General features: G+C 32.4%; 1 protein-coding gene across 1 annotated transcript in view; it reads right to left on the bottom strand.

Annotated features, from left to right (window-relative positions):
• Positions 1-5,234: 5,234 nt before the first annotated feature.
• Positions 5,235-17,498, bottom strand: part of LOC125854016 (uncharacterized) — a 57,525-nt gene continuing 45,261 nt past the window's right edge. Inside the window, exons 6-15 of the mRNA XM_049533677.1 lie at positions 16,248-16,334; positions 10,921-11,025; positions 8,615-8,704; positions 8,394-8,483; positions 7,405-7,509; positions 6,793-6,897; positions 5,980-6,091; positions 5,743-5,867; positions 5,513-5,663; positions 5,235-5,410 (exon numbers count right to left, since the gene is read on the bottom strand). Of these exons, the coding sequence (XP_049389634.1) occupies positions 5,235-5,410; positions 5,513-5,663; positions 5,743-5,867; positions 5,980-6,091; positions 6,793-6,897; positions 7,405-7,509; positions 8,394-8,483; positions 8,615-8,704; positions 10,921-11,025; positions 16,248-16,334 (1,146 nt within the window). The remainder of the gene's footprint in view (positions 5,411-5,512; positions 5,664-5,742; positions 5,868-5,979; positions 6,092-6,792; positions 6,898-7,404; positions 7,510-8,393; positions 8,484-8,614; positions 8,705-10,920; positions 11,026-16,247; positions 16,335-17,498) is intronic.

Consider the following 17,498-nt stretch of genomic DNA (forward strand, 5'->3'; position numbering starts at 1 on the left):
CATTAACATCCCAAATATAAGCCAAATATGCCAAACACCCCAGCCCCACCAGTCTCCTAGCTTGAATGAAAGATATGACCTTAGTTGGCTTAGGTTTATACACCATTTTCCACTCTAACCTTTCACTACTTGGGATCTCTAGAGTCACAGACTTAGCATTACAATTAAGCACAACATAATAGGGGGATAACCAAGTCATGCCTAAGATTAAATCAAGGTCAGTCATATCCAGAATAACCAAGTCAGCCCAAGTTTGGAAACCTATAAACATAATAGGACAAGCACGATACACATGGGTGACTATGATAGACTTTCCAACTGGGTAGAAATATGGATAGGGCCATCAAGCACATCACATACCGCATCAAATCCAAAGGCCAACTGAATTAACACAATTGAATAAGTAGAACCAGGATCAAACAAAATAGTAGCGATCCGATTACAGACAAGAATAGTACATGCGATCACTGCATCAGACACCTCAGCCTTGGTCTTGCCCGGAAAGGCGTAAAACCGATCCCTGATTGGTCTATCTGCATTACCATTTCCCGGACTCCACGACAGCTCTGATTTCCTCCTCGCCCACCTTGTGGACGTCCTTTACCATTACTACCACTGCCTGTTGGTACCACTGCTCTAGTCTGTTGTTGCATGGGGTCAGACATGCGCGGATGGGGACAATCTCTCCTCATATGGCCAGGCTATCCACAATTGTAATAACATCATTCAGAAAATGTCATGCTGCCTGACGCAGGTGTAGATCCTTGACTATCCTGAATGGAATTCTACTATGGTCCCAAGTAACCACCTATAGAAGCAGGCAGGGCTGACTGAATTGGCCGAGCTGTAATCATCGGCCTACATAAACCTCTGGAGTAGGAACAATGAAAGTTACTTGTGCTCTTGGGCTTCTTAACCAAAGCCTTGGCCTGCCCATCACGTCGAACTCCTTCCACTTTCTTTACAAAGTCTATCACATCATTAAAAATTTACCTGCAGAGGTCATGTGAACACACAATACCTATAACTCCGGGTTCAATCCTTTGACGAATAGGTGAATCCTCTCATCCTCTGTAGTTAACAACTGGGTAGCATATCTGGACAAGGCATTGAACTTCACCTCATAAGCAGCTACACTCATGTCACCCTGCTCTAAAGCCATAAACTCATCCTTCTTGCGATCCCTCAAAGTCTGGGGTATATACTTCACCAGGAACAAGCATGGAACTACGTCCAAGTGAGTGGGCAAAGACTGGCGATCTATATTCTACATAGGCTCTCCACCACTGTTTAACCTCACCTTGTAGCTAAAAGGCCACAAATTCTACTACATGTTGGTGTACAATGCCTAACATGTGAAGTCTCTCATAGCAATCCATAATGAACTCATAGTGCCTAATGCTCCATCCACCTTGGGAGGTTGAGAAGCTTGCAGTGTGTGAAGGACTCTGGGCTTACCAACCCCTTTAAAAAATCATGATTTGCTGAGCTAACACTAGGTCTAAGGGAGGAATGCCAGTATTCCTAACCTGCGCATCCTACTTTATTCCAACATCCTCCTCATCTTTGATCTCCACATTCTCTTCTACCTCTTCTTGGGGTGCAGGAGGGGCCTCTTCCATAGGAACATTCTCAGTTGGGGATCCACCCCTGATTGGTACCATTCTTCCTCAGCCCCTGCCCCTTTCTCTTCCCCTACGTCTGCCTTGACCACGACCTATGGCAGTGGACTCCTCTACTGGCTCATTGAAGGGAGTTACAGGCCTGACGTCATTGTATCGCGTGTTAACCATTTATGGACAAAAGAGTGAAGGAGATTTATACCAATTTGGATCACAAGATAACAATTGGAATCAAGTCATAACACGAAAGGAGAAGAAGGTAGAAAGATTTTTTAAAGTCATGTAGCCTCTCGAAGAAAAATTCAGACGTCTCTGTACCGTTCCACAAGACTCTACTAGACTCGTTTTGGTACAGTGAGATCAACAAACCTAGGGCTCTGATACCAACTTTGTCACGACCTAAACTATCGTGAATGACACCCACACCAACCCTCCAGTGGGAGAACCACTACTACAACCCAACTAAGCAAGTTTAAGAAAACTAAAACATTTTAAGATACGGAAGCATGTTTAAATGACTAAATAAAATACAAAGTTCCCATAAACTTCGAAGGTCTAACAAACACACAATTGCGGAAATTCAACCCCTAGTCATTGTACCGAAACTCTATTAACCAACAAGACTAATAAAAAGGGGTGGAACCCCGAAAACTAAAAATAAACAACCTAAACATATAGTTTGAGTTTGAAAGGAATGGACAAAACTAGTGATGGATCCATGGCAGCCTGAAAGAACTAGTTCACCCTTGAATCCGGTCTCGATCAAAGATCTCTTAGATGAGGTCTTTCAGTAGCTGCCTGAAGCTGTCATGTACTCAACAAAGAAAGGGCAAGTGCAGTATCAATACACGAAACCATTGTGTTCTGGAAGGATCACACGACCACTCTAGTAGCGCAATACAAGCAAGTCATTATGTTACAGTAAACACACATATACAGTATGCATAATTCAATCATCATTTTAGGAGCAACATACAATTTCCCAACAACCATAGGTAATTATATATGTAACAATCACAAGTGGTTATCTCATGGAACGCACACCCAAACGGCTAGTGTATCGGAACGTGACACCCGATCCAATATACATGTGTTGGAATGTGACACCTGGTCCAATATATGTGTCAGAATGTGACACCCGATCCAATATATGTGTCAAAATGTGACACTCGGTCTAATATATGTGTCAGAACGTGACACTTGGTCTAGTCAGAACAACCACAGTCACAATCACACCAAAATGAACAGTGCACATAATCACAGTCAAGCAATAGGTTCATGGCATGTAATTGTTCACACATAATCATTTCATATGATTCTGTTTGTGTTTCCCTATTCACATACATGCATGCATACAATGAAGTAATGAACAAGCATATATAACATAACAAGAAGTCAAACCATAATCTACCTCCAAACTAAGCCTGAATACTCCGAAGACACCTGACCCTTCCCTTTTCAAAGTCTTTCAACTTGTTCTTGGTCTGTAAACAAGTAATTAACGCAAGTATCAATAAACAAGGCCTAATTTACCCGGCTTATATCATTATATCAACCCAAGGCCAAAACCATGATCCTAATGTTCAACTAGGGCTTTTGCCACAATTAATCATCAGGCCAAAACCCTCCCCCAACTATAATTAACGAGGATTCTAAGTTCTAGGAATCGAAATACGTATTAGGGGAGTAATTAAGTTACCTTTAGTAAGAGAAATCATGGAAATCTGAGAAGAAACTGCCTTGGGTCATCTCCTAACTCTCAAGAATGAAGTTTTGTAGAAAATAACGATTTTGGGGGTTTTCCCCGATTTAAGTCGCGACTGACCCACCACGGTGGGCCCTATCCCGCACAGCGGCCCGGCCCTGGTGACATTAATCCCTCCCCAGTGGCTTGGACAGAGATAGAACCTCAGAATTTGAGTTCCAAGATCCCATTTCACAAAACACCTTCAAACCAAGATGTTGTAAAACTACCCTTTCACGCCAAGATCAGTTTCGGGAGTTCTACTAGCCTAAATTTGATTCCGTAAATCCGTATAGGCTCCTTAACCTCCTAGCTATCCACTCATCTGATCAAACTCACAATTAAATCCCTCATCCATTACCAGATTTCCCTAGACCTCACCTGGATTTCATCTAAGTCTGGCCTAGGCTAGAAATTTCCAAGTTACTACTCAAAAGTTTTCTGGCCCAATTCCTTCCCCATTGGCTTTTTCATAACAACGGGAACGAGTCATTAGATATATAAGAAATAAACTGACCTCTAGGCATAGAATACCCCCCCTCCCCCCGCTCCCGTCCATTCTAGTTTTACATCCAAAATCAACAACATTAAAGAAAACATATGATAATATATCGGTCTTAGACAAACAAGTGTTTTAGCATGCAGAATTGTGTGACCCCACATAAATATGGACAATCTATATTTCATAAATAATGGTCTTCATATCAACTACCGATGTTTAATTAATAACTCAACAAGGCCATTTTAAGTATGTACATGAGCTACAACATGTTCAATTTTTATCTAATTAATAGGCAATAATCTTTAAAAACATGGGATGAAAGCTTCGCAGAGTTATCAAGGCAAATAAACTAGATCTTATTATCAGACTATACTTATAATCTTCATATTTGTCCCAACAATTTTTCAAGGGCCAAACTGTGAGATTACAATAGCCATACATGTGACCATTTAGAAGAAGCACCTATTAGGATCATAAAGTGTTTAAATGATCCAGGTGGATGAATAAGTCCACAAATATCCTCATGTATATGTTATAAAAACGTAGGGGGCTCAATCACAACTTTTATTGGTGATATTCTCATAATTAACTTGTCTTGATAACAAATAAGAAAATTCACCATTTAAAAGAATCTTCACGTTCTGAATGTCCAATTGATTTTCTTATAATTCATCTTATCATTATAAATCCAGGATGTCACACACAATAATGCCAAACTACAAAACTAATGGGATTAGTAAATTTTTTATTTAATATAAAATGTGCCTCAATTCCACTAATCTTTATACAATACAAGCTAGAAGTTAAAGAAGAGAACTTATAGATAACACATGTTTTCTCATAGACATTCTTGGTGATACGAAAATATTCAAGATTCATTTCATCCATTGTCTTAATATGATAATCATTTTTATGAATATCATCAAAAATCAACAAGTTTCTTCGAAACTTAGGAGAAAATATAACATTATCTATGATGACTTTATCTCTCCTAGGCAAAAGTATAATGGTTTTTCTCAAGCCCTCTATCATATTAGTATTATCAAAAATCATGGTACGCTGATAATGTGTTATTAAAGAAGAAGAGGAAGAAGAAGAGGAAAAGGAGGGGAGGAGGAAGAAGTTCAATCAACATTTCAACAAATTTTATTATTTTTTATCTTGCTAATATGAACAATAATATTAGGACAAAAAGAATACTATAAGTTTTTCGAAACCAAATTGTTAGTCTTAAAATGGTAAAATCAAACTTTAAATATAATGCACATTACAATACAAAGTCAGAATTCAATAGTTTTCATAAATAACCTAAGAAAGATAACTTTCAAAAATATTCAGTTGAATAACTAATACAATAACATTTTTTCTAATAAAGATTTTCATAGTGTGCCTCGGGTATGAGCTCAAAATTCCAAAGGTAAAGAAAAGACTGCATTGGAGTACTTAATGTAGCATTTCCTGAGTTGACACGTGTTGCATCATCTCCCAAGTTCACTTGTTGATGCCCATATAAATCTTCATTTACTCTTTTTCTCTTTTTTTCTGCCCATAAAAAAATTACAAAATTATAAAAATCAACTAAGGCAAAGAAAATGAACGTGAAAACAACAACAATGATATCAATATATATAGTAACTAACTTACCAATGTTGGAAGGGATGTCACGTTCAGATAAGTAGTTAGCTTCTCCCCGATTTTTAATGTATACCCCATTGTAAGATTTAGTACATGCTCCAACTACATAATTTGTGATCAACTTTTTACCGCGCACATGTGCTTTACATCTCGGTGTCACCTGCAAATTAAATCATTGATGATAATGTATAAAAGAGTTAATCTCATTATGTATTCTAATATAATGTTTTTGAGCTAACCTGCGATGTTTCTTCATTTTCTCTTGATTTCTTTGTTATTTCAGGAACTTCCCCATATACAACAAATTTATACATTTCTATCAAAGATCGAAACTTTTTGTTTGTCTCCAAATGAAGGTAGATGTGTTTATCAATAATTATTAAATGCTTATTTTTTCACAATCTCATAAAAAAAAATATACATAATCAATTTTGTTGACAGGGAAACATGCAGATTATTCAAAAGGAAACTTACATAATCTATTATTAAGCCACCTGGACGAGAAATATTATTGATGATCCAATTTTGCCTTCTTTGTTCAAATGTATGTGTATACATGTAATGCATATTTTTTGGTACAATCTCATTCTGCAACCGAAACAATATCTATGGAATTCAAATTTATCCAATATCCATTCTCAAAAGGTAATTTATCTAGACAAAGTGGGGAGTATCAACATTTTGTCATCAAGTGGTACACAAGATATTGGACCATCAATATTTTATATTCTAAAAGATCAACACAATACGATGAAGTGTGTTTCTTCTACTTCTATCTAGAACGCTATGTCAGGCCTAAAACTGTTTTCGACGTATTTGTACAGTTAATTTTGAATGAAACTCTAGAATTCGCTTACTAGATGACCTTTATAAGTATTATATATATATACATATATATATATATATATATTTATATATATAGTATTATATATATATACAAACATCCACTTCTTTGGACTATTTTTTTGTTGAGCTAAGAGTTTATCAGGAACAACAACTCTACCTCAAAGGTAATGATAAGGTTTGTGTACATTTTATTCTTCTCATACCCCATTTTGTCGGATTACACTAGGTTTGTTTATTATTATTACAATTATTGACATGACATATTTAAATATTGTTGTGATACAGATCATATCTTTTAACTTTAGAGAAGAACATTTTTCTTGTTTTCAAAAAACAATTAACATTAAATTTTTTTTTAGGTATTCATCAAAAGATTTTTGTATATGTATTAAAAGGAACAAAAACAAACAACTTATAATTTGAGGAAATTTTCCAAAGCGAACCTGCAAAACATCAGTGTTTGCTTTATCCAGTGCAATAAAAGATATCGGAACGTCCATTAATGTTGCATCCTCATCACCATCAACTCGGTACTGCTTATCCATATTCTAGTCGAAAGTATAAAAAAAATAATTAGATATTTTTTGAAATGAAAAATTGTGTGGAGTAATTGAGAAGACTTTCAAAAAAAATTAAAACTGTTCGCTTGCTAAGAATTTACACACACAAGCACACGCACACAAATTATATATATATAGACACACACACACATACTTCTTTGGACTATTTTTTGTTGAGCTAAGGGTTTATCAGAAACAACAACTCTACCAAAAAGGTAATGATAAGGTTTGTGTACACTTTATTCTTCTCATACCCTATTTTGTCGGATTACACTAGGTTTCTTGTTGTTGATTACTATTATTATTGACATGACATATTTAAATATTGTTGTGATACAAATCATATCTTTTAACTTTAGACAAGAACATTTTTCTTGTTTTCAGAAAACAATTAGCATTAAAATTTTGTTTAGGTATTCATCAAAAGATTTTAGTATATTTATTAAAAGGAACAAAAAAACAACTTATCATTGGAGGAAATTTTCCAAAGCGAACCTGCAAAAAATCAGTGTTTGCTTTTTCCAGTGCAATAAAAGATATCGAAACGTCCATTAATGTTGCATCCTCATCACCATCATCTCGATACTGCTTATCCATATTCTAGTCGAATGTATGAAAAAAATAATTAGATATTTTGTAAAATGAAAAATTGTGTGGAGTAATTGAGAAGGCTTTCAAAAATAGATCAAAATTACACGCTTGCTAGGAATTTACACACACATATGCACACGCACACAAATTATATATATATATATATTTGACTATCAATGTTATGCATTTTGTAACAAGATCAATGATGGTTGTGGTTATGCATCTCTTAAGATTCCATAAATAATTGGATGTGAGATGAAAAGTTTCATCCTAAATTAGAATTTTATTGTATCTAAATTAATATTTTTGGTGAAAACTAATTTAAAAAGATTCTATTTCTAAGGAAATTGTTAAACTGAGAGATGTACAATCATAAGCAGTCTTATATTTTAGCATTCAAACCTTATTACATCATCTTAATACAAAGATGTTTATTCGAAGATTCATGCACAACTTATCATTCAGGTACACATTCAGATTTTAACATCTTATATACAATGTTAAAATTGAAATGAGGTGTTAAACTTGTTAGAGAACTTCTAATACTACTACTACTATTACTATTATCTATATGTATTTAAATTACTATTTTACTTTTATTATTATTTATGTCACTATAGCCCGATTAGTTTAGTTTAAATAGAGAAATGAGAATTCACATAGCCAATTTTAATTTTTTTGGATTGAGATATAGTTAAATGTTGTTGTTGTTGTTGTTATGCGACTTACATTTTTCAGCTTGAGATTTTTTTTATCATTCTTCCATAAGATAACTAAGATTTAAAAAGTTATTACTGAACAGATCAAAAGATTTGTATATATGTCTTAATAAAAAAAAAACTAAATACATTATAATAAGTATGTTAAACAGTAAAGGATTTTTCAAAGCTTACCAATGAGACACCAGTTTGTGGTGCAATAGAAGATATAGGAACTGCCATTATTGCATCTATACGATCAACTTTGAGGTGCATATCCATTTTCTAGTAGAACATATGAAATAAAAAAGTTATTACCGAATAGATCAAAAGATTTGTGTACATGTATTAATTGAAAAAAACTAAACACCTTATAATAAGTATGTTAAACAATAGATAAAAATTTCAAAGCTTACCAATGAGACACCAGTTTGTGGTGCAATAGAAGATATGGGAATAGCCATTATTGTATCTCTACGATCAACTTTGTAGTGCTTATCCATTTTCTAGTAGAAAATATGAAATTAATAAAAGTTCTAGAATATCACAAAAGATAAAGAAATAGATGTTTTTCCATAAGTCTTATGATTTCAATAACAAGTGCAATGATTTTCTTGAGAAACTCAAACTTCTTAGTAACTTTTCTAGCTTCTTCACATAAAAAGAAATTTTACTTTCTGTTCTTGTAAAGAAATTATAGTTTCAATGGTCACACAAACTAATTTATATTTTAATATATTTATCTATAATATAGTTTGAGGAGAGTAATAATAGTAAGTCAAGTGCTCTATGTTAATTTAAAGTTTGTTCAACTTTCATCAAAATTTACCATGTTTAGTTAGTAGGCGTTTAGACATGCAATTTCCTTTTGTAATTTTAAATCATTAGATGAAAATAAGAATTTGGATAAGTGATTTCATCTCGTGATTTTAAATTATGAGATGAAATCTCAAATTCTCCGAAAAGCTTGATTTGAGAATTTCATATCATGATTTCACATTTTTCAAATACAAATATTGACCCACAAATTTATGTTTTATATATAAAAAATAATGATATAACTACATAATTTTTTGCGAGAATACCAAAGGACTAATGAAATAATTACAAAATGTGAACATGATGATATAGTTACAAATTCTATTGACCATGGTCAATTTAATTAAAGAGTACTTGAACAAAATTAAAGTCTACTACAACTCATTACTAATGTTACCTTTTCATTGAACAAAATTAAAGTTTGATCAATAAATATTATATTTTTTTTAGAATAACTTTTTTATAGTGTATTGTTCTTTTGTCATGAACTTTTGCTTATTTGGTATGATTGTAAAAATAAATAATTGGGGTACTTTTGATAGTTTTCATAACTTACGGGGGTTTTATATTTATGAGCAAAAAATACAATTTAAAAATTTAAATTGCTTGTAGAAATAAAGTTTAAACTTGATCTCATATTATCATTTAATCTCACATGGTTGTTTATTAATCTAATATTTATCATATGTGGTGAGTTTAATCAAGAGTAGATGTTTGATTTCCTTCATAACCTCACGAGTTTTGTACCGAGGTCATACCATAGTAATTTTCTAAGTCATGCATGGTTTGAATTTAAAAAATATATATTTATATATTTTTAATACTTGAAAAAAAATTCACTCTCAAAAATAAAAACTTTCTTCATGCATCATAGACATTAATTCTATAATAATTATTAATTGTGTTTTGAATTTTTCCTTTGTATATTTTAGGAAACTCATAATCCCTATTGGTTTAGAAGACCTTTCGTCCAAATAGATTTTGAAAAGAAATATATTGTCCTTCTAGGATTTGGAGAACCTTTTTCTTATAGGTTTGGGACAATTGGAATTTTATATATAGAGGTATAGTTGGGGATTATAAAGCATGGTACACGACACAATGTAGTCCTAAAGGTTTGAGAGGATTGTAAGGAAAACACTTCTTCTTTTCTTTCATAGTGGAAAACTCCTTCGCTATCTTCTTAGAGGATTAGGCCTAGCCGAACCTCGTTAAATCGTTGTATTATTTTGTCTTCTCTATTCTTTGTTTGTGATTGTGTCCTAGTTAATCCACGATATTCTCACAACAATAAATAATGTTATATGGATTAAAATTATCTTGAAAAACCTATCATTTTTACATGAATGTAGGACTTAACTAAGAAAAGGCACAATTGGAGAATAGAATTTAGACTTAGAAAATAACCTTTAAAAGTATTATTTAAAATATTATTAATCACAATTTATATGACACACTTTTTTTTAATCAGTTTAAAAAAGATAACATATCTCCTTATTTTGCAAATGTTTAATTAGAACTATTTACCTTTTACCATGTTGGTTTCCCTTATTTGACAAAATATTCATAAAGGTACTCTTATATTTAAAACTTCATATTTTTAAGGATGATTTTGGAACATACATATCAAAGCCTTTCCTTATTTGTGTCTAGTGAAACTACATCACATAAATTTAAACGGAAAGAGTATGTATTTAACTTATTGTTAGATGTATGACATATTTAAATGATGTTGTTGTGATACAAGCCATATGTTTTAGATATAGAGAAGAATATTGTTTTTTATTTCATCACACAATTAACATTAAAAGTTATTCAAGAATCCATCAAAATGTTTTTGTACCTTTCTTGAAAGAAAATAAACTAAAAACTTTATAATTGGAGAAACTTTTAAAAATCTTACCTCGAAAACATCAGCTTTTGATTCATCATGTGTGATAAAATATATTGGAACTTCAATTAATATTGCATCCTTATCATCACCAGCTTTACGTTGCTTATCCATATTCTAGAAGAAAATATGAAATATTTAGTTAGATATTTAGTAAAACAAAAAATTGTGTAAAATAATGGAGAAGGTTTTCTAAAAGTAATAAAAATTTCTCACTTGCTACTAATTTGTGTGTATGTATCAAGTAACATTTTAAGAACATAATCTAAGTGATAGAATACCCAAAATATAAAATAAAACGATGAATGTTCATCAATATTATGCACTTTGTAAGAAAATCAATGATGGTTGTGGTCATGCATCTATAAAGATTACTAAATTCATTGGTTATGTGATAAATAGTTTCATCCTATTGGAACATGTAGCTCGTCTCCTGCTTTGACTACGATTCCTAATCTACCTAGTAATCCTAGGGAAAAGGGATAGCTATTTAGTGTAGTTAGGTCTCCTAGTTAGACACAATTTGTATTACTACTTTTTTGAGAAAACACAAATCTCTTTGTTTCTTCGAGGAAAAAATCTTTTGGCTATATTGATGGCAGTACCGTCTGCCCAACACCTCATATTGCAGGAAAATATGGCGAGCAAGGTGTTGTTAATCCAGAATATCTTTGATGGATCAAACAAGATCAGTTAATTATGAGTCTCATCATCTCGTCTCACTCTGAAGAAACGATTCCACTAATGATTGGACTATCCACATCAAAGGTTGTTTGGAATGCTGTTGCAGCTGCTTTCTTGTCTCCATCAAACACCAGAATCCTGAACCTTCATATGCAACTTCAAAACATAAAATGAGATGTTGTTCGCCATCCGATTTGTCTCCCTGATCAGAATATTTATATTTTTAAAGGTCTCTGGTGTGAATTAAAAGACATCATAACCACTCTTTTGGCTCGTCAAGAACCTATTACTTTTGGTAAATTGCAATCTTCTATTGAGTCATGAATTTATTCATGGTCAGGCCTTATCATCACTCTCAATGTCACCCTCGCCTATGCCAGACTCGGCTGGAAATCCCTCTGTAAATTTCAGCCAGCGGTCCTTTCAAAATGAGTGTCAATAAAACCATAATAATTATAGAGGACACGGCCGAAACAATAGGGGCCGAGGCGGTAATCGTGGTGGAATACAAGGATATCGAGGAGGCTCATCTACTGGAAATCCATGGCCCTCACTTGACTCTCGTTCACGATGACAAATATGTAATGGTGTGAACCATCTCGCACAAAATTGTTTCCAGCGATACAATCACACAATCAACCCGACCGCCTCAGCATATTTGTCTCAACAGTCACCGTCTATCACTCATCAGAATTGGTATCCGGACAGTGGCGCAACACATCACGTCACCCCTGATCTTTCTAACTTGCATCATGTTGAGGATTATAAAGGAATGGATCAAATTCACATTGGAAACGGACAAGGGCTTCCCATTCATCACACTGGTAATTCCCTATTTTCTCATCCTTTCTAAATCAATTGCGCTTAATAATATTCTTCATGTCCCTTCAATCACAAAACATCTACTCTTTGTTCAAAGATTTTCTCGAGATAATGACATGTTTTTTGAATTTCATCCCTCTCATTTTCTTGTTAAGGATCGAGCATCCAGGACGCCTCTTATTTCAGTTCGGAGTGATGATGGACTCTTCTCACTCAATCTCTAACCATCCTACTCGAAATCATCCTCCAAGTCACCATCAACTTTCCTCTGAGCCAGGACGTCATCTGCATGTTGGCATATTCACCTAGGCCATCCCCACAAACGAGTGCTCCATCAACTCTTACAAAAGCATAGTTTACCTTGTTCTAGTTTAAATTTCAATAATATTTGTAGTGCATATCAACTCGGCAAGTCACAAAAGTTATATCTTCCAATTTCAATTAATAAAAGTTCATCTATTTTACAACTCTTATTTGTCGATGTTTGGGGTCCTGCTCCTCATTTATCTTCTGAAGGTCAAAAATATTTTCTTGTCTTTGTTGATAAGTTTTTCAACTTTATCTAGGGATTTCCAATGAAGTTGAAATCGAAAGTTGCTTCCATTTTCCTCCAATTCAAGTTGCTTGTGGAAAATCACTTTAACACTAAGATTAAGTCAATCCAATCAGATTGGGGTGGTGAATTTCGTGCTCTATCTCCCATCCTCTCTGAATCCGGTATCTCTCACCAAGTTTCTTGTCCTCACACACATGAACAACAAGGCAAAGTTGAACGCAAACATCGTCATATTGTTGAAACGGGATTAAGCCTCTTAGCAATTCGCGTTTGATGCAGCCGTATATCTTATAATCGTCTCCCTTCCCCCTCGAACAACAACAAATCTCCATTTGAACTTGCATTCCACAGATCACCTGACTATTCTCTTCTAAAATCCTTTGGGTGCCTCTGCTTTCCTTACATTCACCTGTATAGTAAACATAAGTTTGACTTTCATAGTGCGCCATGTGTATGTCTTGGGTACAGCCACGTAGGTGGGACTAGGGTTCTCTCTTATATATGATATACGATTCATTAAGATTTAATATTAATCAATGAAGTCTCAATCATTTAGTGTGTATCATTTTATGTTGGAATCTAATCATTGACACCTTAACCATCAAGTACATTTTTTAACAATAGACTCATTTGATGGGTAGGAATGACTAAGATTTACAACATCGTCTAATATAAGTAACATATCTATTCAAAGATTTCTTAAAAGATAACAATTCACCAATTTCATTTATTCACCGTCATCATGTTTCACAATTATCAACAACCACAATAAATTACCCACACCTACCATTTCTAATGACCACCACATCAAATCATTATAATCAGCTAAAACCACCAACACCTACTATATACAGTTATTATTGATACCAACCATGAGTAGAACAAAAATCATTGAACCTTATCAGCAATCACCATCATAAGTCACAACTATATATTGTAAACCACCATTTATCACCACAATCATTAGTTATCACTACTATCAACTGCCACAATAAACTACCCACAACTCCCATTCGTAAAAACCACCATACTAAATCATTACATTCAGCTAACACCACCAAAAACTACTATTTACAATTATTATTTACAATGACCATCATTAGAATTAAAATCATTGAACCTTACCGACAATTATCATCACCGGTCACAATTCTATATTGTCAACCACCCTCATCTATCACCATAATCATTAGTTATCACTATTATCCAATTATCACTCACCAACAAGCTACTACATTCAACTTCCACCACCATCACTATCAATAGCTACTATCCACAACACCATCATTAGTCAATACATCATCCTCAATTGACATACACCACCAATGCAACTAGCCATCACAACCCTCAACCATCATATAACTTTTTAAAAATATTTTATTGATGTAGTATTAGATTAATTTTAGTTTTCTTACATTTAAGGTAAATGCCAGAAAATACACATTTACTATGACTGTATTTGCTCTAACACACTCAGACTTTATGGCGGTCCTATGACCCCCATAATATTTTTTTTCAAAGTGATTATTTGACATGTATCGAGTGGGATAAATAAAATATAAGAAACAAATTATTTCGTTTGTACACATATGTTGATCAAAAGGTAAAAACAAAGGGGTTTGGTCATTATCACTCATTTACACTTTCTAGAAAAAGTAAAATGGAGATCCCTTCATTTAGCTTTCAATTTTTCCTTAAAGAAACTAACTGTCTTTTGAATGTAATCTCATGAATCTTTATATTCTTCCACATTCGAGTTTTGGCATATATATGAAAAGGATTCATTTAAAAAATAACCAAGTGGGTACTAGGTCTTCCATAAAGTATGAGTATGTTAATACAAATTCGGTCATAGATTAGTGTCATTTTAGCCATTTTTTCTAAGCTTTGTATTTGTTAAATTTTAAATAACGAAATATTTTACATATTATATGTTCAATAATAAGTAGCCCTATTATTTAGTATTCAGATTTTAATACATCATCTTAATATTAAGTAGTTTATTAAGAAATTATTAATGCACATCTTATCAGCCAAATATACATTCAAATTTAGATATCGTGTATATAATCTCTAAACAAATAAGAAGTCTTAGACTTGTTAGAGAAATTCCCATACTACTACTATAATTATTACTATTATTTGTATGCATTAAAAAAAATTATTCTTATTTTTATTTGTATGACTATGAAATTATTAATTTAGCTTAAATGGAGAAATGAAAATTCATATAATCAATTTCAACTTGTTCGGGATTAATGAAGAGTTAAATGTTGTTGTTGTTAGACGATTCCGATGTTTTATCTTTAGAAAGAAAATTCTTATCTTTCTTCCATTAGACAACTAACATTAAAAAAGAAAATTAATAAAATTATTTATTTATGTTGATGCTTGAAAATTCTCTCTAAAAATAAAATTTTCCTTATAAAGTATAGCAATTAATTTTAGAGAAAAATTCAGAAATAGAAAAGATAATAGACATAGTAAGGTTCTATGGCTATAATTTCAGTAATTGTGTTACATAGTTATAGTATTGCTTGTTATGGAGACTGTAGTTTGTATATTTCGCTTGACCGTTTGTATATTTCGCTTGTGAATATACAAATAGGGTAAACATATATAAATTTAAAATTTATACATTTTGAAATTTTTCAAAATTTCGTTTGTATATTACGCTTGTCAATATACAAATATGATAATGTATTATGAATTTTTTTTAAACCGTATACAAATAGCTTGGGTAAGCATACACAAATTCTCAATTTATACAATCAAAAGATAAATTATACAAATTCTCATTTTTTATAATTAGAGATCAAAATATACAAATTCTGAATTTATATAATTGGGAAACAGAATAGCAAAGTTTCGTGAAACTGTAACTTGGATTAAAAATAGTTGAAGCTATAACTATATTACAGAATATACTTTAGATGTTTGTCATTTTGCATAATGTTTCCTTAATTTTTATAATGGTGAATAATATTATATGGACGAAAGTTATCTTGAAAGACCTATCATTTTTTTGCATTAATGAAGGACTTCACTAAAAACCGTAAAATTGGGGATTAGAATTTAGACTTATATTTATTTATATGAAACATTTAAATGCTGATATTGTTATACAATCCATACATTTACCTCTAGAGAAGAACATTTTTCTTTCTTTCATAACACAATAACATTAAAAAATTGTTCAAGAGTCCACCAAAAGATTTTTATGCATATCTCAAAAGTACGAAAACTAACGCCTTGTAATTGGATTTCTAAAGCTTACCTCAACAACATCAACTTTTGATTCTTGATGTTCAAGTAAAGATATGGGAACTTCCATCAATGTTGCATCTTCATCACCAACTTTGTACTTACTGCTTATCCATATCCAAGTTGCAAATATGAAAAAGTTAGTTAAAACTTTTGTAAATTAAAAACTTGTATGAAGTGATGGAGAAGGTTTAAAAAAAAAGATGTGAACTACTCATTTACTACGTTTTATGTAATATTTTAAGAACTTAATCAAACTGATACAATACCAAAAAAAAAGCCTAAGAAAAAAAAGGTGTATTCATCAATAGTATACATTATGTAACAAGATCAATGATGGTTGTGGTCTTGCATCTCTTAAGTTTCACTAAAATCATTGAATGTGTTACAAAAAAATCATCCTAAATTCAATTTTCTTTCAAAAAAAAGTTAAATGTTTTTGGGTTAAATTAATTTTGAAAGCTTCTATTTTTAATTAAATTGTTAAAACTTACTGCAAACTCTATCGTATATTAAATTAATCCTCACCATAGTAACAATTATTTCTCCTGTAGTTTGGCCAAATCTAAGAGTATTGATCTCCTCTATTCTTACCTAGATTTACTACAAATTACATCCTTAAATTCAAAAAAAAGAAAAGAAATGACTAGATAAAAAAGGAGAATCATGGAAAACTTACATCTATCTAACTAGTGCTAGTGATAAATTTTTCAAACTGGAAAACTACTATGTTATTCATTGCAGTGATTTGTGAAATGACTCTATCTAGTTATTATTAATATAGTTATCCACTCTATCTAAAAACATGTATGCATTTTTTTAGAAAAGTTAAAATATGAAAAGATCATTTGAGATAGTTTGGTCATGCCATAGGTTGACACTATGGAAAATAGAGGTATTGAATATTATAAGGAAGAAGATTTTCTATGAGGACTTATCATTTTTTGTTATAATACACAACAGAGAAAAATATGTGTATGGGTGATATCTACTAGTAAGTATTAAGTAGTATTTATGTCTCATATTGTAATGACCCTCATGGTCATTTCTGTGTCTTGCCTTCTGTGTGTCGTTTAGAGCGTTCCTATAGCGACCCCAAGTCATTTATGACTTGCTGGGACTGACAGTTCGGTCACCTGGTCGTTCGTTTGGTCTTGGTGCGAGTTTTTGTGTTTTGGAGCTTATAAACCTTGAACGATCATTTTCGATCAAAAGTTCAAGAAGATGACATCGGAATCCAATTCTGACGATTTCATCAGCTCCG

Source organism: Solanum stenotomum, chromosome 1 (assembly GCF_019186545.1).
Source record: "Solanum stenotomum isolate F172 chromosome 1, ASM1918654v1, whole genome shotgun sequence".
Lineage (NCBI taxonomy): Eukaryota > Viridiplantae > Streptophyta > Magnoliopsida > Solanales > Solanaceae > Solanum > Solanum stenotomum.